The sequence below is a fragment of the Trichoderma virens genome, assembly GCF_000170995.1.
Source record: "Trichoderma virens Gv29-8 chromosome Unknown TRIVIscaffold_92, whole genome shotgun sequence".
NCBI lineage: Eukaryota > Fungi > Ascomycota > Sordariomycetes > Hypocreales > Hypocreaceae > Trichoderma > Trichoderma virens.
The window spans coordinates 342611-366715 of record NW_014013657.1 but is presented as its reverse complement, the minus strand read 5'-3'; the positions used below and the strand labels follow the sequence as shown (position 1 = coordinate 366715).

At 51.7% G+C, this 24105-nt stretch overlaps 7 protein-coding genes across 7 annotated transcripts; 3 read left to right on the top strand and 4 right to left on the bottom strand.

Annotated features, from left to right (window-relative positions):
• Positions 1-1875: 1875 nt before the first annotated feature.
• TRIVIDRAFT_87351 (uncharacterized protein) lies at positions 1876-2847 on the top strand (the record flags this gene model as incomplete). Its single annotated transcript, XM_014094508.1, has 2 exons — positions 1876-2250; positions 2317-2847. 2 exons carry the CDS (start codon positions 2012-2014, stop codon positions 2435-2437), a joined length of 360 nt encoding a protein of 119 aa, XP_013949983.1.
• A 579-nt stretch (positions 2848-3426) lies between these two features.
• Positions 3427-4683, bottom strand: TRIVIDRAFT_56510 (uncharacterized protein; the record flags this gene model as incomplete). The annotated part of the gene is made up of 3 exons (XM_014094064.1): positions 3427-4341; positions 4418-4437; positions 4557-4683. 3 exons carry the CDS (start codon positions 4681-4683, stop codon positions 3427-3429), a joined length of 1062 nt encoding a protein of 353 aa, XP_013949539.1.
• Positions 4684-6375: 1692 nt separating this feature from the next.
• Positions 6376-7992, top strand: TRIVIDRAFT_184736 (uncharacterized protein; the record flags this gene model as incomplete). The annotated part of the gene is made up of 2 exons (XM_014094063.1): positions 6376-6649; positions 6711-7992. The coding sequence occupies 2 exons, from the start codon at positions 6376-6378 to the stop codon at positions 7934-7936; spliced, it is 1500 nt and encodes a 499-aa protein (XP_013949538.1).
• A 197-nt stretch (positions 7993-8189) lies between these two features.
• On the bottom strand, positions 8190-8459 carry TRIVIDRAFT_56512 (uncharacterized protein; the record flags this gene model as incomplete). The annotated part of the gene is made up of 1 exon (XM_014094062.1): positions 8190-8459. The coding sequence occupies one exon, from the start codon at positions 8457-8459 to the stop codon at positions 8190-8192; it is 270 nt and encodes an 89-aa protein (XP_013949537.1).
• Positions 8460-9963: 1504 nt separating this feature from the next.
• TRIVIDRAFT_74688 (glycoside hydrolase family 3 protein) lies at positions 9964-13267 on the bottom strand (the record flags this gene model as incomplete). The annotated part of the gene is made up of 3 exons (XM_014094061.1): positions 9964-12459; positions 12519-12682; positions 13208-13267. 3 exons carry the CDS (start codon positions 13265-13267, stop codon positions 10056-10058), a joined length of 2628 nt encoding a protein of 875 aa, XP_013949536.1.
• A 3943-nt stretch (positions 13268-17210) lies between these two features.
• TRIVIDRAFT_82631 (uncharacterized protein) lies at positions 17211-19212 on the bottom strand (the record flags this gene model as incomplete). The annotated part of the gene is made up of 3 exons (XM_014094060.1): positions 17211-18584; positions 18674-18978; positions 19039-19212. The coding sequence occupies 3 exons, from the start codon at positions 19119-19121 to the stop codon at positions 17491-17493; spliced, it is 1482 nt and encodes a 493-aa protein (XP_013949535.1).
• A 613-nt stretch (positions 19213-19825) lies between these two features.
• TRIVIDRAFT_136287 (uncharacterized protein) lies at positions 19826-20964 on the top strand (the record flags this gene model as incomplete). Its single annotated transcript, XM_014094059.2, has 3 exons — positions 19826-20184; positions 20243-20771; positions 20827-20964. Coding segments are annotated over 3 exons (1026 nt in total), but the record flags the coding sequence as incomplete, so codon positions are not given.
• Between the last annotated feature and the right edge of the window lie 3141 nt (positions 20965-24105).

Here is a 24105-nt window from a genome sequence, read left to right as displayed (position 1 = left end):
TCATGATATCACCTTGGTCATACACAGCGATAGAGCGCGTGTAAATTAAAGAACAGATGTTGTGGAAATATAAAATGTTCAACTTTGACAATATCTTGAGGTTGTACCCAACACCTTCATGTAACACGGCTATCGACGAGCTGAATCCTCACAATGTAAGCAGCAATGGGGTAGCCAATCGGCGTGTTTCGACCACTAATTGTAACTTTCCTTGTCATATCTTTGTTGGCCATTAGCTGTCATAAGAAGATAGTGTAGTGGAATAAGAATATACATGATTCAGATAATTCTCCGAGGAGAGCTCTAACCCAAGTCCATCAAACTCAATTCCTAAGCCCATCTCTCTTCTTGGCAACTAGTCTACGAGCGGAGGATGAAAGGAGGCGTCAACTCTTTAAGCTACCAAAACTAACCAATTCTGCGACTCAAGCTTGCTCCGGGCATCAAAGTCCGTTAAGCCAATGTAATAACAGTTCCACATCAGTCCATGCTATGACGTTTAGGGTAGACCAACTTGCGAGGCACTGCCTATATTTAGACGTCGGCCCACGTTAGGCGATCCTACTTGTACTTTTTCATATACGTCTACTCCGTAATCCGTATATATCGACTCCTCGCTCATTCACCGAGGTGTAATATCACATGAATTAGGCGTGCACGCATCTCCTCGAGACTCGGCCTTTCTTTGGGCGCAAATGCAGTGGCATGGGCCGTCGGTCTCGGCTCCCATGGCAACATGTAAGCTTCCACGACCTCATCTTGGCAATGGGGCTGGTTGCCTTGAGCTCTCGGGAGATGATTTGTTTGTTTTGCTCTTCTCTTGCCATTTGCAGACGGACATGCATAATAAGAGGCTGTATTTATCGTGGATGGCTGTGCCGGTGGTAACACGGCATCACAGTGGCGCAAAGGCGCGGTAATGCCGAGATGGTTGAATCAATACGAAGACAAGACATTTCTCTGCATCCTCGCCCGCAGCTCAGTCTTATCCAGCGAGTAATACTCCAGGCAGTGCTTGAATCTAGCAGCAGCAACTACGTTACCCGCGTGTCTAATGCAGGGATCACCATCACGTTATGTCTCAGTCCCCTAGCAAGACGGTGATGTCAAGCTCCGATCCACACGATGACGCCTCCGCGGGGCTATCAGAAGACCAAGGCTCGCAATCATGTAAAACACCGCCTTTGGCACGGAGCACAAGGCGGACAAGACTGTAAAAACCCCCCTTTGGATCGACTCATAGCAACTCGCCACCGAGGCGTCCGAAAGCTGCAGAAAGCGGCAATGCGGGACCACAAGGCGAGGGTCCGGCTTCCAGTGGAGCAACAGCAGCTCGCTTCGCCCAACCTCGTTATTTTTTAGGGGAGGAAAAGGTGATCGGCGGTGCTCCTTGGACTCGAACTCTATCTGTCATCTGGCGGCAAACCGAAGAAAAGAGGGCCAGAGCCAGCAGAACCTTGTGAGTTTTAGGTCACGCGGGGGGGGAGCTTTTGTTGCGCACTGTGGCTCCAGTTTTGGTTGGGGGACATGGAGTTTGTTAGGCTCTATCATAATGGACATTAGGCGTAGATTCTGTGTCAGTTGTGATGGATGATAGAAAGCTCCGTTCGATACACAGTGCGTGGGCGAGCTGAGCGGGAGGAAGAAGACACATCGTATCCGGGAGGAACACTGCAGCTGCGCAGCTCCACTGCACTATTTCGGATGCCGTGGTAGCATTTCGTGTCGCTCTGCTGTGTTTTTCGTCAGAGATCGGCTGTGCCTTGGTCTGGCCGAGAGTCAAGTCTAGATGGGCCTTGGACGGGTCCAGAGGGGTATAAAGAGTCGAGCTGAGAAGCATCCGGAATTGAAATAAGCTCTCATCAAACAGAAGCAATCAACCATCTCAACAACTACTATAAACTTTCCGACCAACCCCTCACCTCTCGCCTCAACCTCAACCTCATACTCTTCTCTCTTCAACAACCCTTTTGAATCCATCACCTTTCTTACCTCTCACAACTCCGTCAAGATGCAACTCTTCGCCGTCTTCGCCGCCGCTACTACCCTCATTGCCGGCTCCAATGCCCTCTTCATCCCCCGCAACATCCACGTCGCGGACTTCCGCCTCTTCAGCGATGAGGGCTGCTACAACGGCAACCTCGGTGTCTGGACCGTCATCGATGACGACTTCAAGAATGGCGAATGCAAGGGCCTCAACGACAGCGAGCCCAAGTCTCTGAGTCTGACAGACATTAACAAGGGCTGCACATGTAAGGAAAACCACGAGCTCTGGAATGCGCCATCTAAGACATTGTTTACTAACCGACGCTTCACAGTCACGGCTTACACCGATGAGAAGTGCACCAAGGGCAAGAAGGATTTCACCAAGGGACACTGCTACGACAACAAGGCCGGCTGGAAAGCCTGGAGCATGAAGTGCGACTACAAGGACTAAAGGGTCCTCCCTACCTTCTTTTCCTCACCGCAACTTTGCCAGCATTTTTTATTTCCATCACTTTTTCATTCCTTACATCATGGTGGAGTTTCACGTTTTTTTTTATCAGGATTACACTGGACTGATTGTGGGCACACTGGACATGAGCAATCAAGCATTTTGATCGACACGGACGCATTATGACGGTATTGGGCTGGTCATTTTCCAGGATCACGGAATTGGGTAATAATGGGTAACGGGTGTTATGACACGGTCCTTTTATGATGATGCATATACGTATACATACATTATACAATACTGATGGCGGATCCATCAATGGTAATTAGTTAATGAAATAATAACAGCGCCAGCGAGGCAAAATTACTGACATCAATCGCTTCTCACCATGACGCTTTCCATCACCAGAGTAACATGAATGCTCCGAAATCGGTACAAAACGTGCCCAGCTACGTCTGCCTCATGCTGTACACCCACTTTCGACGCTCAATGAAAAAGCACAATGTTAGCTACGCATGTTGTGTCCACTCTTTGCGCTTATGCAATGCTGCACATTTATGAACGGTCAGATGACACGACTAGAATAGGTCAATAATGAGAAGAGCAAACAAGAAAGATAAGCAGAAGATAAAGACCCTAAAGCATGTTTTATCATGATCTTCCTGTCGTGTTCAATTAATAAAGGAAAACCAGTTGACGACACAGATTAGGGCTCTGTTATGTGTCATGATGAAAGAGTGGCAAGGTTTGCATCCGCAAGATTGTATGAATAAACGTCATGTTTCCAAGTTTCATTTCATACACCTCGCTGTTGTATCACCAGCTTGTTCAATAGCTTAACAAGTACAGCATGGCCCAATCCCAACACGACGGGTCTGGAACACTTGCCTACATGATGGTCTGTAAGGGTTCATCCACAACAAAGCTTATCAATGTTGTTCACATTCATTCTCTACTCATCAAGCTCAAACTAAAAACAAAAAGTAGCCATTCTAGTTAATCTCAATAGCAACCTTGGAAAAGTGCTTGCCCGACCACTGGTACTCAAAGGCCTCCTTCAGCTGCTCCAGCTTAAACACCTTCTCATCAACCACCGGCCTCAGCGCCTCAGGGTGCGCCTCAATGGCCTCAATCATCTCCTCCATCTGTACGCGGCTGCCCACAAGGACACCACGAGCAGTGAACAAGTTGGCCAAGCATCGAATGAAGGTAGGTTCGTCCTCGTGCGTGCGTCCAGCAACGAAGCCGATGATGTCAATGGCACCGGACATCTTGACGGCCGCAATGCTCTGCTCCATTTCCTTTGCGCCGGCAACCTGCACAACGTGGTCGACACCACGGCCGCCAGTCAGCTTCTTGGCCGTCTCGCCCCAGTTGGGGTCCTCATTGTAGTTGAGAACGTAGTCGGCACCAAGCTTCTTGAGCCGTTCCACCTTCTCAGGAGAGCCGGTAGTAGCAATGACCTTGGCACCGGCAGCCTTTGCAAACTGCAGGGCGAAGATGCTGACACCTCCAGTACCCTGGACGAGAATCCATTGGCCGGCCTTGAGAGCGTGGTCGACAGTACCGAACAGAGTGTTCCAAGCAGTCAGACCAGCGCAGGGAAGAGTGGCGGCCTCAATAGGGGTCAAGTGGGAGGGGCTGCGCACAAGAGCGTTCTCGTTGAAGGCGCCGTAGGTGCGGAGAGTGCCATCGAGAATGCCTCCAGTTCCAGTGGCGACGATCTTGGGGTTCAAATCTCCGCCAAAGTGAGCCTGGTTGAAGAGCGTGACGACCTTGTCACCGGGCTGGAAGCGGGTGACGTGCTTGCCAACAGAGACGACTGTGCCAGCACCATCAGACCCGGGGATGACGTTCGGGGCAATACCGAAGCTGTATTCGCCCTTGGCGATGAGGAGATCGCGGTACTATCATTGCCAAGTCAGTAACTAGGGGTCATGTATGTGAGGTAACAAGTAGAAAGCAGATTGCGGGTCAACTAACGTTGAGAGATGCGGCCTCGACTATAGCATGATAGATGTTAGCGCTGAATATTCTCATAATTTATGTTTCTTTCATCTTCTCTTCTTCATCTTCTTGTCATAGTTGAGTGAAACATATTTAGGAGTTGCCAAGTACATACGCTTCACCAAAACCTGGCTGTCACCAACTTCAGGCAGGGGTTGCTCAGAGAACTTGAGTCCCTCAAAGTTATTGTATTCGACAACATTCCATTGCTTAACAGTCTTGGGGGTTGAGATGGAGCCCATTTTGAAGTCTTGGTGGTCTGGATTTGGAACAGGGATGGAGATGTGGTTCCTGGTGGTTTTTCTTTTCCGTTGACTAGCAACACTTCAACGTTCTCAATTAAAGTTGATTAGTTGAAGAGATAGTTAAGATTGTTCCAATTTTCAGATATGAATGGTGGTTCGATGGAGAATTATGGAGATTGTGGCCCAATATATCTCTTTTCCCACTTGTATACTTATGCCGCAGTTCCCACTTTGTCGCAAAAAATAGGCCTATTTCTAATGCACCAGGTGGATTTGTAAGTTGCTCCATTGGGGAGCATGTTTATGCGTTCCAAAAGAGTTGCATAACCCGAGCGAATGTCATCATCATGATACGATACTGTTGGCAAATAGCTCAGCTAGGAGTGACATTTTTGGAACCCTCACACAAACAGGGCGGAAGTCATCAAGAATATCAATAAGCATCTCAATAAGCATCTCAATAAGCATCTCAATAAGCATCTCAATAAGCAACAGAATAAATAAGCAAATGTGAAAAGTTGAATCCTTCGCGTGAGTTTCACATGAATGGGAGAGGTTGAGATTGAAGGTTGTTAAGCAACACGATACATAAGCGAATGGGAAGAGTCGACACATCGCGTTAGTTTCACACATGCGGGCGTTGCATCTGCAGCTTAAGCTCGAGCAATTTCCAGATCGAGGAAAGTCATGCCAGATCGAGGCAAGACGTGAGTCTAAGTTGACGAGGCAATCTGCGCCCGACCTTACCCATAGCAAGTTTACAGGGGGTTGCAGAATAGTCTTCGAAGAGAGTTGAGAGCATTCAGACCGTATTGGGTTTGTTCATGTAATACATGCAACTCTGTCTTATTAATCACATTACAAATCCAAGAAACGAAGGATTGCCTTCCCGTCTGTCTAGACGTCTAGACTCTGCTCTATGGGACATGACCCAAAATTCGTTCAGCCGAAGCGGGTACACAATAGCGGAGTCGATGTCAAAAACAGTGCCGATGGAGGCTCGGCAATTGCTACCAGGATGAGCAACGTTCAAAGCTGCTTTATTTGCTGAGTTGCTGAGCCAATTTGTTCAAGGCCTTGTTCACTTGCCGAATCCTGTGATTCGTACGGAGTTTGTATCTCTTTTTGCTCTACTGCCAGCTTCATCAAACATTGAAGGGGAGGTGGAGATGATCAAATTGGGTTGGATCATGATGCGATTAAGCGAGCATCACTATGACGAGGCAAACTCTCTAACCAACACTAGAGAATCCTACAGCCTCAAAACGAGTCATAACTCGTACCCACGCCCTCTACGGAGTAAACTTGACTATATTCAGGGAAGCTCGCGGCTGTGCAGTCGCATGCTAATTAAACCCTCCGTATAAGCCTCCCAAGACGACGCCTCTGTTGCTCTCAAACTCATCAGTAGATGACACGTATGAGGGAGAGCCAGCTGTGATGCCTCGACAGGACACTTGTCCATGAGTGAGGACCGTATTTAAGAAGAGAGACTGAATGAGTGGTGAGAAAAGCAAACTGCTGAGGCGGAATAGTAAGAATAAGCATCACTCGTTACGTGCTCTCTCACCACCCACTTGTAATCAAACACGGCTCATACCAATCCGGCAATTCTCAACAAACTCCACAAACCATCCTCGTGCATATCTCACTCATTTACGCCTTACCTGATTCATCCCCCGCCCAGCCATGGCCCAAATCCTAGTCCACGACGCTCTCCAGCTTCCCCAGCCGGCAGTGGGACCCTCGCGGCCGCCGCTGTCCCGGATCTCGTCGAGCCCGGGTCCCGGCACGGCGCCCAAGACGGGCATCGTCGTCTTCTCTGGCGGAAGCGCGGCCAACAGCCTGGTCGACGTGTTTGAGGGCGTGCGGGCCGCCAGTGCGGCGACGCTGAGCTACGTGATTCCCATCTCGGACAATGGCGGCAGCACGAGCGAGATCATCCGCGTGTTCGGAGGACCAGGTATAGAATCCGCACCCTCAATGTGATCATGTCTCTCTAACTCAGACTCTGTGTGTACAAGGCATCGGAGATGTGCGCTCTCGCCTCGTCCGCCTCATCCCCAACGACAACAAGCCCGAAACAACGGCCATCAAGCTTCTCTTCAACCACCGCCTGCCCCAAGTCTACGACACAGCGCGAGCCGAGTGGTTCGACATCGTCGAGGGCACGCACCCGCTGTGGCTCGACATCTCGTCGCCCAAGCGCGAGCTGATCCGGTCCTTCTTCAACAGCTTCAACCTCGAGGTCGTCAAGCGCATGCGGCCCAGCAGCCGCTTCGACTTCTCCGGGTCCAGCATCGGCAACCTGTTCCTGACCGGAGCCAGGCTCTTCACCGGCAGCTTCGAGGCCGCCATCTGCCTGCTGAGCTCCATCTGCGCCGTTCCCGATCGCGTGGCTGTTCTGCCGGCTCTCAACACAAACTTTGCCCATCACATCGCCGCGGGACTCGTCGATGGCACTGTCATCACCGGTCAAAACGACATCTCACATCCCAGTGCGCCCACGGCTGCTGTGCCACTGCCGGGCCCGGCTCCGACCCCTGGATCGCACACGCCGGCGCTGTCGACGAACCACGACCTGGACGAGCACGACATCGAAGACGCAAACCTGCCCGGCAGTCTACCTGCTCTGCGCCGGCCCGCCATCGCCTTTTCCAAGCAGGACGAGGAGGATCTGCCATGCCGCATCGACCGCATCTGGTACATCAACCCGTACGGCCAGGAGATGCGCATCCCAGCCAATCCGCGCGTGCTCGAGGCCATCCGCAGCTCGCACTCAGTCATTTACAGCATCGGCTCGCTCTTCACGTCGCTGGTGCCCAATTTGGTGCTCAAGGGCGTGGGCGAGGCGATCGCCAGCCCGCACATCCGAAACAAGATCCTGGTCCTCAACGGCACCACCGATCGTGAAACCGGCCCATCTAGCAACCCCTTTTCCGGGCTCGATTTCGTCGCCACCATCGCAAACGCCTGCGCAGACTCGAGGGGCTTGCCTCGGCCGCCTGCGGATGAGTACTCGCTGTATGTGACGCATGTCATTTACATCGAGGGCCCTACGAGTCCCATTGTGGACAAGCGGCTGTTTGCCCAGCTGGGCATCGACACGACGAGGCTGTACGGACCGAAAGATGGACAGGGCAAGGGAGGGAGATATGATGCAAAGGCGCTGGCGCAGACGCTTGAGAGCATCATTGGGCGCAAGGACACGCGCTCTGACAGGAGTCGACGCAACACTCTGGTAGGATAGACATGTCTTGTTTTGTAATATAATACAATATACCATTTATTATCTGTTTTCTTCAGCATAAAGAACAACACGTAAAGAAACATCTGCCAGTCAACGGCACGGTATCAAACCCATACCACACCTTCAACCCTCCCCTCTCCAAAACCCATGGATATCCCTCTGACCACCAAAAACCACCGCCCTGCAATGCGTCCTCGTTTCCCTCTCTCCGCTCACAACTCTGGTTTCCTCCCAGTCCTACTCATAATCGTCATCACGACTTGGCCATGGCAAGATAGACCACGACGGCCGGCCACGCCGCCGACATGACCAACGCCATCAGCACCCTTCCTCCTCCAACCCGTATCCTATCCTGAGGGCCCTTCCACCGGTCCACCAGCGCGCAAGTCGTCCAGATCATGACTATGGCGTAAATGACAAGCAGCCAGGTGACGCCGAGAATGATGTCGGCGGTGCGATCCGTGGGGCTGAGGACGACCTTGGACAGGTCCGGCTCGAAAGTGGAAGAAAGATTGGCGCCCATTTTTGCGGTATAGGATTTGTTTTTTGTAGGTTGTATAAAGTCGTTGAGGATGTTTGTTGTAAAGAGTGGTGCTTATGCTTTGCGATGGTGATACTTGGTCGTAATAAAACGTTGGCGCCAAAGACGAGATGAGATGGTGAAATAACAGGTATATCGACTCGCGATATTCCCAAATAAAAAGTAGAACTGATAAAGAATAACCTTCTCGCCCAGCGAGTTTAGAGAGAAAAAAAGAGCGAAACGAAAAATCACACACGCAGCCTTAAAAAAAATCCCACCAGAGAAGAAATGAATGAAGAAAGAAGAAGAGAGAGAGAGAGGAGCAAACGCCGCGCTGAAAAGAAAACTGCAAGGACCCAAGCTAAATCCAAAAAAGACCTGTCAAAGGGCCATTACATTAGCCTCTCTCCGTTACAACATGGGGTAAGTCTTAAAATCAAAACCCCCCCGGAGCAAATCTTGATACATACGGGGGGGATGCAAATCTCAGCGCACCAAGATTAAACAGGGCAGATAAAGGGAAGCCAAAGCTCGCGGCTGCAGGCCCAGCCGAAACACACGCAAAGACAATGGAAATCGTGTCGGCGCAGGTGGGACGCTCGTCATACGTCTCGTGTCTCAAAGTGCGGATTCGTCGAAACACGGAGTGCCTCTAGAGCGAATCAGAATCAGGGCCCGGTCCAGAATTGAAACGAAATGGGGGCGGAGGTTTCTCTTGTTATCGTTTCTCGCTGCTGTGAAGAGCTGGAAAATGAAAAAAGAAAGAAACGGAAAGAAAAGGGAAACAACAAAAGAGTAAGAGTACTACTATTATTGCCAAGTACCAAGATGGGATGGAGCTTTTTCTCTTTTTCCCATTCCCAGTCCATTCCCAGTCCATTCTCACCACCAACCAGGGGTCCCACGATATCACTCAACTCGCCCGCAGCAACCAAACATGGGGCATCCTCGCCACCTCTGTCCAATCAAACAACACCTTTCCCCCCCAGCACCCAAAATATCGTCTCTTGCCCATCACTCTCGGACCACTTCTGCCGTTTTAAGCGCCCAGGCTTGTCGAGCTATTGAATCGCCGTCACCCAGATGCAGCAGCGGTGAGACGCCATTCGTCCATTTTCTTGGTGGCTTTTTGTGTTTATTCTTATTTTTATCGATACGACCATTGTCTTGTCCAGAATCTGCGCTCCCTCTTGCTTTCCTGCGATTGCGCTAGAGAGCTTTTGTCGAGATGCAGTTTGCCAAAAGTTGGCGCAAGAGAAGCTATATGTACTGTACAGCATCCAATTGACTGCATCCAATTGACTCCTCTTCATTTTAAGTAAGCATCATCATCGTCGTAATAACAATCATACCTGTAAATGGAACAATCTTTCCATCGGTCAAATAATACCGAGAATATAAAGACTAATACTAGATTTTGCTCTATGCAGTCGTATCGACACTTCGCTGTAAATAGTCAAACAAGAGCATCCCATCTGCAGACATGCACGCAAAATCAAAAAGTGGTATCATGTGTGTTTCATTAATCTGAATTAACACTATTTGCTATTTATACAAGAAAAAACATTCACATCATAACTATACCCTCGCCGCCGCTCATGGCAGGCGGGCGCTGAGGGGCAGGTCTCGGGACGAGCTGCCGACGTAGACAGTCTTGGGGTACTTGGTGACAACCCACTGCTGAGTCTTAGTGTCCCAGTTGGAAATGTCACGGCGAGTCAAGTCAGCCTTGAAGGTGACGCTCTGGCCGGGAGCAATGCGCTCAATACGGTCAAAGCCACGCAGAACCTTGGGAGGCTCGTTGGGGCCACCGTGGCTCAGGTACAGCTGAGGAACAGCGTCGTCCATGACCTTGCCGGTGTTGGTGATGGTGGCGGTAATGGTGTAGACGACATCGAACAGCTGGCGGTTGCCGCCGGGCTCACCAGAGGCGGGAGAGCGACGCTGAGGGCTGCCGTCGGTGGCTCCAGCAGGGAGGAACTGCTTGGCAGTCTGGCCGTAGTGGGAGTCGCCAGATGCCTCCTTGCCAGAGCTGGTGGAGCTCAGGTAGGGGTAGATAAACTCCTTGATTCGGCGGACGTTCTTGGGGAAAGCATAGTCCTTGAGGTTCTTGCTAAAAGTGCCCAGGGAGGGAGCCGCAATGGTCTTACCGGTGGGCGGGTTCAGCGGGCCAACGTTGTTCTTCTGGATGTGGAGGTTGGAGAACTCGAAGGTTGACCATCCCAGTCCGAAGCCGAACTCGTAAGTGGGAGCCTGGTCAGAGCTGCGAGGCTTGCCGGGGGCCACCTTGTCGAAGTAGCGGTAGTCAATGAAGGCGCCCTCGGAGAAGTCATCCTGAGGAGCGTTGTTACCGTTGTTGGGAGTCATCATAACACCGACACCATAGCTCTCCAGAGAAGGACCCCAGGTGAAGACGGAACGGCCGGGGCTCTGCTTTCCGTACAGAATGTCGACAAGAGAGTTACCAGACTCCTGGCCAGGAGTACCGGCCCAGACGATGGCAGAGATGTTGGGGTGGACGGCGTAGTCCTTCAGGATGACAGGGCCAGTCGAGTGAACAACGACAATGGTCTTTGCGTTGTTGGCAGCAACAGTCTTGATGAGGTTATCGCCGTTCTTCCAGAGGGTCAAGTTCTTACGATCACCCTCGTTGCCGTCGACGTTGATGTAACCCTCACCGCTGTCAGCATTGGCAAAGACAATGGCGATGGCATCGGGCTGGCTGACAAGGGACTGGATCTGAGACGTGGCGTAGTTGTTGAAGAGACTCTCGTAGCGAGTTCCATCCTGGAGAGCCTGGTTCTGGATAGCAGTGTCGGGGGTGACGAGGTAGGGGAAGTTGGTGGTACCAGAACCCCACTCCATGGCAAGAGTGCCATCATCGCAGCCGCGGTCACCACAGCCGTTGGGACCAGCAGGGTTGGCGCCAGCATCCTCACCGACAATGGTAAGGAACTTGGGCTTGTTGAGGGGCAGGATGCCGTTGTTCTTGAGAATAACGGTTCCCTTGGCACCAGCCTCACGAATGTGGTGGGCGTGGTCGGCACGAACGTCGACACCGTAGTTGACCTTCTCCCAGTTCTCCTTTACGGCGGCCTGGACGTAGCCATACTCTCCATCGGTCCAAGAGTCAAAGTTGGTGGCAACGAGGTTGTCAATAGTCTTGCCAACCTTGAAGAGGGGCGCCATGATACGCATCACCATGTCGTCAATACGCCACTCGGGAACGGTGCCGTTGATGACAGCAAGGGTCAGGTTGCTGCCAAAGTAAGAGACACCAGTGTTGAATGAGGTATCACCAGGCATGGTCATGTCAAGACCGGCAGCAGCCGTGGAGACACCAGCGTGCTGAGCCTGCCAATCGCTCATGACGAAACCTTGGAAACCGTACTCATCCTTGAGCAGTCCGTTGAGGAGCTTGGAGTTCTGGCAAGCGTATGAGTTGTTGACCTGGTTGTACGAGCACATGATGGAGCCAACACCAGCCTTGACGGCATCCTGGAAAGGCCAGCCGTAGACTTCGTGAATGGTCTTGTCGTCAACGTTGGATGACAGAGACTCGGAGATGGGGTATCCGTAGCCCTTAGCTTCTCCAGACTGGCGGAAATGCTCCTGTTCGTTGAGGAGGAAGTGCTTGGCGCAGGCCACGGTACCAGCATTCTGGATACCAGTGACGGTATCGGCCAGAGCCAAACCTGCCAGGTAAGGATCAGATCCGAAGCCCTCGACGTTACGACCTCCGTTGGGGTTGCGGCCGAGAGGACCAGCAACGGGTCCGAGAAGAACATCAACACCCTTGTTCTTGGCCTCACTGCCCAGAGCAGTGCCACGGTCAACCCAGAGGTGTCTGCTCCAGCTGGCGGCGGCGGTCAAGCCAGTAGCAAAAGCGCTGTTGTACCTGTTGAATCGGAGACCAAGAGGGCCATCCTGCATGCAAAGAGATCGCATGCCCAGACGAGGGACGGTACCAACGTTTCCAACACACTTCTCACCCATCCAACTAGAACAAAGGTTAGCACAGCTTGGCCAGCAAAACAAGGTAGAATCAACTGAGCTTACCCAACACCGGTGGTGAGGTTGACCTTCTCCATGAGAGTCAACCCCGAAACAAACTCCTTAGCCTGAGCATAGGCTTGCTCCCAGCCTGGGGCCTTGGGGTCCATCCATGGGGAGGGATAGACAGGAGGCGAATACGCCTGGTTGGAGTGAGGAGGCGGGTAGGGCTGTAGAGTTGAACGATTGTTAGCAGCTGCAGCAAAGTCCAAAAGTGTCGCCGTGGAGACGGCCAAAAGAAAGGATGTCTTCATATTGAAAAAGAGTGGTGACTGGGCACTCCGTGAACAGAGAGAAGTGAAGAGAAATGGAAGAAAAACAAGGAACGGGCCCGTTGATCAAAAGATAAACCAGTTGCAGTGAACACGGCAGAAGCAGCACGAGGCAAGACCCATTGGCAATCAATGCCAACGCTGCTTTCTTCTAGTTCAATTGCCCCGAATCTTGCATTATCAAGGGAAAATAGGAAAGGGCTCGCTGGGAAATAGGGGCAGTGATGAAGTGACAGGCGACTCAAGACCTCGCGACTTTACGTGTTTATGCAAGAGCATTGGCACGAAGAGTCGATGAACTGCTCGAATTAGGCAACCCCAGGTCCATCAAGGGAAGTTGTGCATATACAAAGGGGAAAAAAGGGAGAGAGCCAATGTCTCAGTGTAATTGGCATGCTAGCCGGAAGGCAAAAGACAACGTACATTGGCTTCTACCACTGCCGCCAAAAGGGCGGCAGCAAACACGGAAAGCGTCTTAACCATGGTGGTGAGTGTCCGCGACCAAGGTGTTCAGGATCGGCGGTTGGCGATGAGGATCTCGCTTGAAGAACCGTAGCTGTTGTCCAGGAGGGCGAGGGAAGGCCAGCATATATAGTCCGTGGCAGAGTCACATCGTCGGCTCATCCACGCCAGTGGACCGAGTTTGATTCCCGCCTCCCCCTCCCCCTCTCCCTGCTCCGTGCTGTGCTCGTACTTCGTACCTCGCCCATTCTCTCGTTCATTTTGTCATCCCTACGCTATGCTCATGACGGTGCTGCAGCTAATGCCCATTCTCGGCCGTTGTCCTGGGCCCTCAACGTCTCTCTCCGCCTATTCCCCCTGTCCTCGAGCTAAGGTCCTCGGACCCTGGCCCTGGACGACTTGGCTATCCATGGGGAAGCAGAGTGGAGGAGCAGCAAGCAATCTCTCGTCGCCAGCTTCGGCCCCACCGCGCCAAGACCTGTGATGGCACCGACCTGGCAGGGATCGGACGAGCTCGAGAGCGCCATGAGTATACTTGTACTCGCAGTGCTGGACTGTGTTGTAGCATGTCGTGGTACTCGTAAGCCGCGGTGGTGAAAATGATGCTGGCACTGGTGTATTCTCTACCCCGACAGCAGGTGTGCGACGGCATGCAGCCGAAGCTTAACCTAGACTTGTACTCGTACCACCTGTGCAAGGTGCATAAAGGAGCCCAATGCTGGGCGGTCCAATGCTACCCTGGGGTGTCTGTTGTGTCGATCGCGATGTCATGCTGGGAGGCAGAGTGATGTATGTATGGAGTACGAGTACAGTAATACTACGGAATACTGCTAGAGCACCTGTATCAGAGAGATATGACAGAGATGGACAATCATCGGAAGACGGATTATTTCGATCGCAGTTCCAAACAAGGGTAAGGTAGGTACGGATTAAGGGCGACAGGAGGCGCTCTTAGCTCCAGGCACTCTGCATTGTTATTTGAAGCTTATAGCGCCCCGGGTACCTACAAGTACACGTACCACAGCTGCTATGCCGCACGCACAATAGCGGCGGTGTTCAGCGCCTTCAAATCAGCTTTCAGCAGGTTGGCATGCCACATCCAATAGGACAGAGAACGACCCTCCATGTATCTGTACACAGCATCAACTGCAGTGGTACGAAAAAGCTCAACTCTTCTGCCTTTGCCCCTGTGGCTGAACGCCGGGCCAATGGCATTTGCTGCTTTCTCAAGGGGCTTCATTTCAATGTCTCTCTTTCATATCACAGCAGCTTTTCAATTCAGCCAGCCTCGACTTTTTAGAATCAATGCAATCCCTGATACTCGACCACTGCTCAGCACCTTAAACATTACACTGGTCTCTGTCGTGCATCCCGTGCACCCCGTACTAGCCAAAGAGGCGATAGATGCGTCTCTGTGTGCTCGCGTACGGATTTCGGAGAAAGACGACAAGACGCTACTACTCTCCGTCGCATGTCCCTGACCGAACACACCACGAAGCACTACTAGGTACTACTAGGGTGACAACCCGAGAGTTCCTGAACGCTTTCGAGATTCTAGAGACTGAGGAGGGTTGCATCGCCCAGGCACTGGACGAGGTTCCGCTGTACAACCTGCGGGGGGCAGCTGGACAAGAGAATGGCTAACAGCATTGGGCCTCGTCCCGCACAGCCAAGCTGTGGCAACCAGCAGAGTCGGCGAGAAGGGCCGATGAGCCATGCATTGATTTTTCTCAGCAGCATCTTGAAGGCTCAACTCATGATGGCCTCGGCTGCAAACCGACATGCCATCATGGCCACACCTCTATGCACGGAGCACTGCTCCGCCTGCGGGGCGTCTTTCTGGGTAAATTCTTAGACGGCATCCCGGGCCCAAGGTCACGAGGAACTATTGCGTCTTCTCCATCGACGCCTTCCAGGCCCATCGAGCAACAAGTCTTGATATTTCCGATCTACGATGGATCGTTTCATTGCTTTAGAAGTGTGGTATTGGTTCCTGCGCACCAATATCGGCGAGAAGGTTGGCCGTGATGGGGCATTTTCCAGCTCGGCGGGAGAGGGCCGACCAAGCGAGAGATGCTATTATGTAGTCAGCGGGTCAACACTGGCACTGGCGTCCTTGGATTGGACAGACGGCTGGGTTAGTAGACCGTTAAGCCGTGTTTGATGCTGTGGCAAATGACATCGGGAATAACAGAGCCGCAGGAGAGATTTTGACGGCTAAGTAATAACCCCCTAACTGTTCAACGCCGTGGCTGTACAAGTACTCGCACGCACAATATCAATACTGTGGTTAAGCAATTATGCTGATGTTACAATAGACACAAACTCGAGCTGAGGCGAGGTAGCATACATGTGGAAATGCAACAGTAGCAAGGCATCAGCAAGAGACTCAGGCCATGAGCCCATGGTATTCCGCTAGAATGGAACGCTGTCGACAAAACAAAATTTTCCTCCTGTACGGCCGCAAGCAGGCCCATGCTAGTGCGTAAAGCTGCTTGTTACCTCGACTTACCAGACAAGGCGACCAGGCCGTCAAGCGACTTGAGGCCCGCTGATGAGCATCTTGGGTGGTATTTTTGCATGGACCCGCTGCCCAGCGTCATCATCGTGGGGATCAACTCCATCTTAGTGGCGAGCCCTGGCCGCCGGCTTTGTGGCCTCTCCCGGGCGCCACTCAGGCACCAAGTCCCGGTTCGTTTGTTAGTCAAGCCTTGGGGAAACTCCCGAAGCTCATTAAACACCATCCTAGCTTGAGCGGCACATGGCTAAGATGTTTCATGTTGCTACTGACAATACGAAAGGAGATGGGCACCCTCATGCCGCACATCAAGAAGGGCCGCGATGCCGTGTTTTCCATCTTTCGAAGGATTTGGCTCCCGTCCTGCAATGGCTTCTGAATCCGAGTCTCCGCGACCGGTTTCTCATGAAGAAAAAACTTGGACAGCGAAAAACAGCAAATGGAATGCCGATCAAGGCGCGTTGGCGCGGCTCCGCTCCCGCATCGTCTCCCCGCATTTACCCCGATGCCCCGACTGGGAAATGCCTGGGGACTCCCTTCTTTGACTCCTTGTTTAGCGCCACTTTGTTCGGGCCGTTTGCTGTGCACACAAAAAGACCATCGGGGAGTTTCGCCAAAATCCCTTTGCTCTATTCTCGAATAGGTATCTGATAACTTTTCCACCAATCTTGTTGACTGCTGAAGGCTTCCCTACCCCAAAACTGCCCATGGTTTCTAACAAAGTTGTTATGCATATTGGAGGAACGGCGAAGTATAGTACAAACTTGCTCACGCTTCTCCAATTCCAACTGTAGTAGCAGATCTTGAAAATAACCATATTCAGTACCCTGCATCGTTGTATCGTTGTATCGTTGCATCGTTGCATTGGCCGACAGCCAACACGTGCGAAGCGGAGAGCTCCCCCCAACCACCATTAACCCAAAGAGTCATCAAATCAAAAGCTGTTTGCTTTTCCTTGGTGCATACTGTGGAATACCAGGCGGAGAGGCATACTGTGGAATACCGGGCGGAGTGGCCTCCTGTTCCCGTTTTCCGTCCACAAATCTCATAACACCCATTTCCGGGACCCCGTTCCGCTGGGTCCGGGAAAATTGGTAGCCTTGACAAGGCAGTGTCCCTTGCCAATATAGGTTAACAGGAATAAGCAGTGACGGGGTTGCCTGATGATGCCGTGCTTGGGAATCAGTCGGTCGTCTGGGCCGGTGTTCCTCAGCCTTGGGACCAGTTCGGCCCGTCTCGTCTGTCCAGTATGCATGTACATACGGAGACTACGGGCATCACGACCAGGCCCTTTTTTCAGCTTCCTCCAAACCGGCCGCACGGGATACTGGAATCCAACTAGCCCCTCTCCATGCTGCAACCATCTTGGTCTTTCACCGAGGACCGGAGCTCTTTCTGCGCCCCATTATGGAATCCTAGCCCGAGCGCAAACGTGGTCGGCCAACTGCAGTGACATGTCCATTTGGGACTACAATACTTCTAGACTATTGTTCTTCTCCTCTAATATTTGACAAGAAACGCCGAATGGCTTCCGTGTGTGGCTGCAGACGCCATGGCGCCACTGACAGCCCCGTCGCATCTCCCACCATGTACTGTATAAACCAACATCCAACCTGCACCTCTATCCAAATCAGGATCTTTTGTTGCTTCGGTGGTTCTCTCGGTAAAGGGAAGCGACAAAATCCTTCCATTCGAGCTAGAGATTCAGCTGACCATCAATCACCGCCTAGTATATGCCAGGAATAATCCTCCATCGTACAATCTTCTTGTACTTGCTCCAGTCCTCACCATACTTGCGGTAGCACTTGAGGTCATCCCTTCCGTCACGATGGATTAGGAGGACTCCGAAATACACGATATAGAAGTAGGTAATAAGCATGCCCCAGCCCTTGGCTTCGCCTTGAACCACTTGTCGGCCATCGGCCATGACAAAGGCCTCTTCGGCCGAGGACGCACCAGCGGCAAGGATTTGGTATCCGGCGATGCCTGTGGGCAGGCAGTATGGCCAAGCCTGGATCCAATCGCCAAAATAATTAATATGGCGGGCGATACCCCACCAACCCGAGGTGAGAAGCTTGCTACCGGTCTTGGTTTCGATGTACTTGAGATGGGCAACGCTTGGGTCGCTGGGGTTGGTGCGGAAGGCGTTCTTCTGGTTGTTGGCGGATCGGAAGATGTAGAAGCCAATGAGGATGAGAGAACCAGCGCTGATGAGCCCAGTGGGACCGAGCGAGCGAGGATAGACCGACAAGTATCGAGTCTGAAGGGAGTAAGTGAATGGAACCCAGACGAGGTCTCCGAATGACAGCATCATGCCGAAGCCATCAGTGGTGATGTCCATGGTCGTCAAGACGGCTGGCTCGTGCACCCACGAGTCGATAATGTACAAGGCCTGCACGACGGTAATGCAGACAACGCTGTCTGTGACATAGCCATAGTTGCGGTACTGCTGAGCGCACCAAGAGCAGTTCAAGATGATCCATCCCATCATGCCCGGTCGAAGCTCGCACCACTCCTTCAGATCGACCTCTCCAATAAGTGGGATCGTGACGCGAGGGTTAAGTTCGCGTCCGATGAACCAGTCGTACAGAATGTTTCCCGTGTGTCCACCAGCAGCCAGCTCGCGGTTGTTTTTATTACCTGTCTTGACGCTGAAGCTTCGGACATAGACAAAGGTGGCCAAGCCGTACGAGAGGAGAGTGCTCGCAGTCAGAAGCTGGACGTAGTTATCACTGATGAAGGTCCAGACGGGGAACTCTGCGCCTTGAGCGATGGTTCCGGCGGCAAGCGCAGCGAGAGTCGCCATGTTGGAGTAGAAGGCTTTGATAAGGTTAGCATGACGACCCGTATATGCATATCACATGCAAAAAAAAAAAAAAAAAAAAAAAAAAATTCCTTGCATGACGTACTGTTTAACCTGTATTTGAGGCGTCCACCAGATCGCAGAACAGTGCCATCCACCTCAGCAGCAGGGAGAATCGCGTGCAGAATCAGGTTGAGAAGGTAGTAGGCCGCCAAAGCGCCAGATGCCTTCCAGCTAGCCAATCCCCAGATGCCATCCTCGGGCCAGCCAACCTCGAGCTTCAGCCGGTCAATTGATAGAGTCTTGGGGCTTAGGAACGAGGGGGCGGGACAGCCCGAGATGTCGTTGCAGGCAAAGGTGAAGAGGTAGACGAGAACAGGTAGACCAAAGGAGACGCCAAAAGCACCGAGCCTGTGTATCAGGTTAGAATCCCACGAGCTTTCTTTTCACCGCCCAAAGGTTGCGACTTACGGTCCTCCAAACTCGTAGCCGTGAGGCTGCTCCGCGGCAGCTTTTGTTGCTTTGGCCGCTTTGGCCTTTGTTGCTTTGGCCATTGTGACACGTCGATGGGAAAGCGATTGAAGCTGGTCCAGCACTCCTTTCTCCGGTGACGATACCGTGTCTTTTTAACACAATCTCTCCAAGGCAGCTTAGACACACACAAAGAAGAAGAATGGCACTGCCTCAAGCCATTGGGCGAGCTCAATGATGGCGAAGTTCAAAAGCTGGCCTCGGGAGCATGCGCTTCCGAATCGTGTCATGGCTGATTGGAATTATCCCGACTAAGCTTAGACAGATAGCCCTGTAGCTAGACTGAAACGGACAAATATATTGCCCGATCGGCGAATTTTGGCCAGCGATCTACGTCATCCAGGAACCGACCAACCAGAGGGCGAGACGCACGCGGGATCCCGTGACTTGACGACAACTTGCCTGGCCAGGTATCGTGGCGCTGAGGCTGCGGCCTGCGAGGCTGAGACCGTTTCCATCAACCAACTCCGTTCCTTTGAGGTCCCCCGCCGCGGAATTCCTTGTGTGAAAGCCGCCAGGATTGGGTCGTGAACTTGTCCCCGCGTTACGGCAGCCATCGGCATTTGCGCAAGACATTGTCGCTCGTTTCTCCGTGTCTCACACCAAGTCTCCTCCCGTATTACGCGGCAATTGATGACCGCGCAAGCATCGCAAGCCTCGCAGCCCCTCGAGGCAACCTCTCGCCATTAACTAGTCGGTTTTCGAAATCACTCTGCCCAACATGATTCCTTCAGCATCTCAGTTCGTGATGCTTCTGGCCACGGCTGCTGCTGCAGTCAACGCCGCCGCCGACACTCCCACGGTGACGGCACCTCCGCCGGCGTGTACGGCGACTTCGTCCACCACTGGTGGCTTTTTCGATCTGCGGCCAGATACCGCGGTGGTGCCGCCGGATAATGGAAAGACGCACAAGTCGGGCATTTACAAGGACTACCACGCTCGAGGCTGGGACTATGGCAAGAACTTTACGCTCAACATCTGCGGCGCGGTGGTTGATCCTGTTGGTGACGTCGTCGGGGTGAAGGAGAGCCAGTGGGCCAATATTAGCGCCTACTACACCTCCCACAACAGCGTCTATTCAATTGGGTTTGTTTGAAGCTTTTGCGTGCCATCACTGTCGGTTCTGCGCTAATGGGTGTTGCAGGTCGCTGTCGCTGGACTTGCATAGCCGGGGGAGAAAACTAGTGCTGCAATACACCGGCGGATCACCATGCGGAGAGAGCAAGTCGAGCCCCGATAACGATGACGATTATGATTATGATAAGCGAAATTCGAAGAACTATGACGAAGGCCTTTCATCGCCTGGCCACGCCCACGCAGTCGAGACGATTAATCGCGACGGAAGCATCTCCAAGGTCAGACGGAAGTCAGCTACAATTTCTTTCTTGTGCGATCGGGATCCCGGGCAGACTACTGCGGTTTCATTTGTCGGCGTCGATCCCGATGAGTGCTCCTACTTCTTTGAAGCCCGATCCGTGCACGCCTGTGCCCATGCTGAGCCGCACAAACCCGGCAGCGTGGGGCCCGGCAGCGTGTTCGGGTTGATTCTTGTCATTGCCGTGCTTGTGTACATCCTCGGCGGTGTGTTTTACAATCGCACGGTTGCGCACGCCCGAGGATGGCGGCAGCTACCCAACTACAGTCTGTGGGCCGGTATTGGGAGCTTTTTCAGCGTGCGTCCTTCCCGGCCCAAGGCGGGGCTGCCTTTCCACTAATGTAAGCGTGTAGGATATGTTCATTATCTTGTTGTCATCGTGTGGACGCCTTCTGCCGAGCAGGAGGGGCTACCAGCATCTTGGTTCTAGCCGGAATAACGAAGCGGAAAACCGACTGATAGACCAGCTAGACGAGGAGTGGGACGACTAGAGTTGGCAGCCGCGGGCTCTCTTTTTTTTTTCTTGCTGTTCAGCTTTCATCTGGCATTCTAAGCCGGATTCTTAATCTTCGTAGGGAATTGCTGTTCCCAGTTGGATGTGCATATATACATGTCTCCTTTTCTTCTTCTTCTTCTCTTCTCTTGTTCCGTTTTTTATTTTAAACTGACACTTTTTGACGGCATTCACGGCGTTTTATTTTTATTGGAGCGGGCAGTGTGTGCGGAAGTGCGTTGATCGAATCTTCTGGCTTCAAGCACCTGCTTTCTCCGGAGGAATATGGAAGAATACGCAGGATTACGATTTTGGATACCTGCTTTGCCTTAATGGTACGAGATTGTCACTGGGAATATGAGGGAAATGGGAATTTAGTTTATAGATAGAGCAATCAAGGCAGGCACTTTTTTGTTTTTTCTCATTCGGCTGTTGAAAAATTGCTAGAACATTACGAGGCGAGAACGAAACCAACGTCAATCTTTCTGCTTGATCGACAGTGTGCTCCAAGCCATGTCCAGCCCACAGAAGCTGGAAGTTCCAAATGGGGAAGAATGAAATTGGATCGCCTTGGATTCCGGGAAAGGCGATTCCGAATGTGATGGATCGAATGTACGCCATGGCTGTCGGTTTCTGGAATATGCGGGTTTCCGGTGGTGGCGACGAGTGGAAGCAGCCAAGTTTGTGCAAAGATGAAGAGGCTGAAGGGGATGACGGGACTATGGACGACGAAATGGGGTGATGATGCATCTTTCCTTTAGAGATGTAATCGATGAGATTGAACACAGCATGACTGTTGAAATGGAGTAGTGAAACATCTTTTCCTTTGGTGGTGTGGTTGACGAGTTTGATCACACAATGTTCAATATTCTGTATCCGCAACTGCCATGATTTGAGTTCTTCATTCTATTGTTCATTATTTCCAGATGACTTGTTTCATTGGATGTTACAAGTACTCTGATAAAAATAAAGCCATCTAATATCATCAATCCCGTGCAAACAGATGTTCCCTCCTCACCGCTCCGCATCCGTAGCGCTTCCCGCGGATAATTTCGATCCACGGCTAGATATAGAACCAAATGATGTAGAGTTAGGGACTATATCCCCTTTCTACAGTTCTTGTGCATTCATCCTGTCCAAAGATATTGCATGTTGAATTCGTTGATGGGCATCTACTGTATGCGTGGCGGAGCGGCAGAAACGGTAAGCCCGTCGCATAAGAACGGAGCAGGCGATGCTTTGTACGATTTGACATGATGCATTATGCATAATGGACAAATATTTTGCTTTGCTTTCTGCGGTGTTCTCTACTGTGCTTCGGAGTTCGCCTTGGTGGTTGGGACATGCCGTGCGACCTGCGTGTGGCTCGGTTATCCGGTTTAAGCCCTCTCTGTATAACGCGATTCAGCTGATCGGTGAGGCGAACTGTAGTTTTTGATAGTAGGTAAGAATAGAAAAGATGGCGAAAAGGAAAAAGATCTGGGGTTGTATGATGGAGGGAGACTTTGGCTGCATGGTTGTGGTGGACTGAGCACACAACGAGGGCTGAGATGGGTGCTGGAGATGTAATTTGGGAGTGTAGATATTCAGTAGATGTCACAAAAATAATTGCAATGCATGGCAACGAGAGTGAAGGCGGTGTATAAGGGAGGTCATGATCTTGACCATTTGTTTGTTCGTCCATTTCCATCCACTCCTCATACAAAGAGGTACTTGCAGCATCTCAAGCAGCAAAATGGGATGGATGCAGTCTAGAAGATCATCACCCTTCTATGCATAGCTTCGAATGAGAGAAATTCAGATTAACTGCTGGCATGCTGCTTCTAGACTCAGGGAACCAACATGTCCTGCCTCTCGAATATTCCTTATCCCAATACCACACCCCACTCCTGCGCGTCTCCCCATGCCCTTTATGCAGTCTTCCGACAAAGCCCCAGCTGGTTGCCGCGTGTTCAAACACTTTCGTTTGAACCTTCAGGGTTGAGCTGCATCGGCAGTCCCATTGTTACAACCGGAGAATATGAATGTGGGGAGGCAGCGAGAATAAACAACGGCAGATCCAGACCCCCAGTCTACGGGAAGAAGCGGTGACGGCCGCTAAGCCTGAATCGTTGAACCCAATCTTGGTGATGACAGTTGAGGCTTGACGTTGCCGTTCCAGGAAGCGGCTTGTGCAGGGATTGAGCCCTTTGGTGATGCATTGCCTGCTTCTTTACCATTCTACAGCTCTCTTCTGTGGCTGGCATCTTTTGCCCTCACCCCTTTCCATTCCACTTTTTGTCAGATTGCTCAACCCGTCCTGTCGTGCTACGAGTTGAATATCCTTTGATGTACAATTTCGAGCTCACCTCTTACAACCGGTGGCGCTGGGGCCGAACATGAAGCCTGACACTTGGAGTGTTCAGGGGTATTGAACAAGATTGGTAGGGGAAACATTCTCCTTTGGGAGAATTGAACAAAGTTTGGCACACTGCTTTTGGATTTGCTTGCAGCTTCTTTAATCAAAGCTCTTATTACATGCATTTTCGGCAACGGGAAGCAATGGCCACTGGATTATGCGCTATCGAGACAATTCCTGGTTGGTGGATGACGGGAAGCTGTGTAAGATGGATAGGGGGCAAGCAGAAGATTGAGGTGGGCTGGTATAATCTCACAACGCGGTGCATCTTACTCTCTTGCTACGGCATATATCCATGGGTAGGCAAGTTTCAAGTTGAAATAATACCATGTGGAAGACCGAAGCTCGATCATACCAAGTGCACCTCAGACGCTTGAAGTTGCCAAGTGACAGCAGCTTGACGAAGTCTATCACTGCTGTTCGAAACCTTCTCTGCCAGCTGTCAGGGCTTGGGCAGGGCACTACTATTTTTTCGCGAATTTCTCCTCGAGATAAACAGAAATATTTCCTCCTCCTTCTCTCTTCTTTGCCAGATCTCAGTTCACAACATTTTGAGATTTCGCCAAGTTTTTCTTTGGCACGAGTTCTTCATCCCCATCGTAGCTGTCTTTAAGTTAGACAGAGGATATTCGCATCATCATTTTCTATTCGTTCTGAAGAACGAAACAAGTATCGACACTCGCCCGCTCAGCTTTTGTCCTCCAGGCATCGCTCCTCATTCGAGCAAGATTTCTTTTTGTG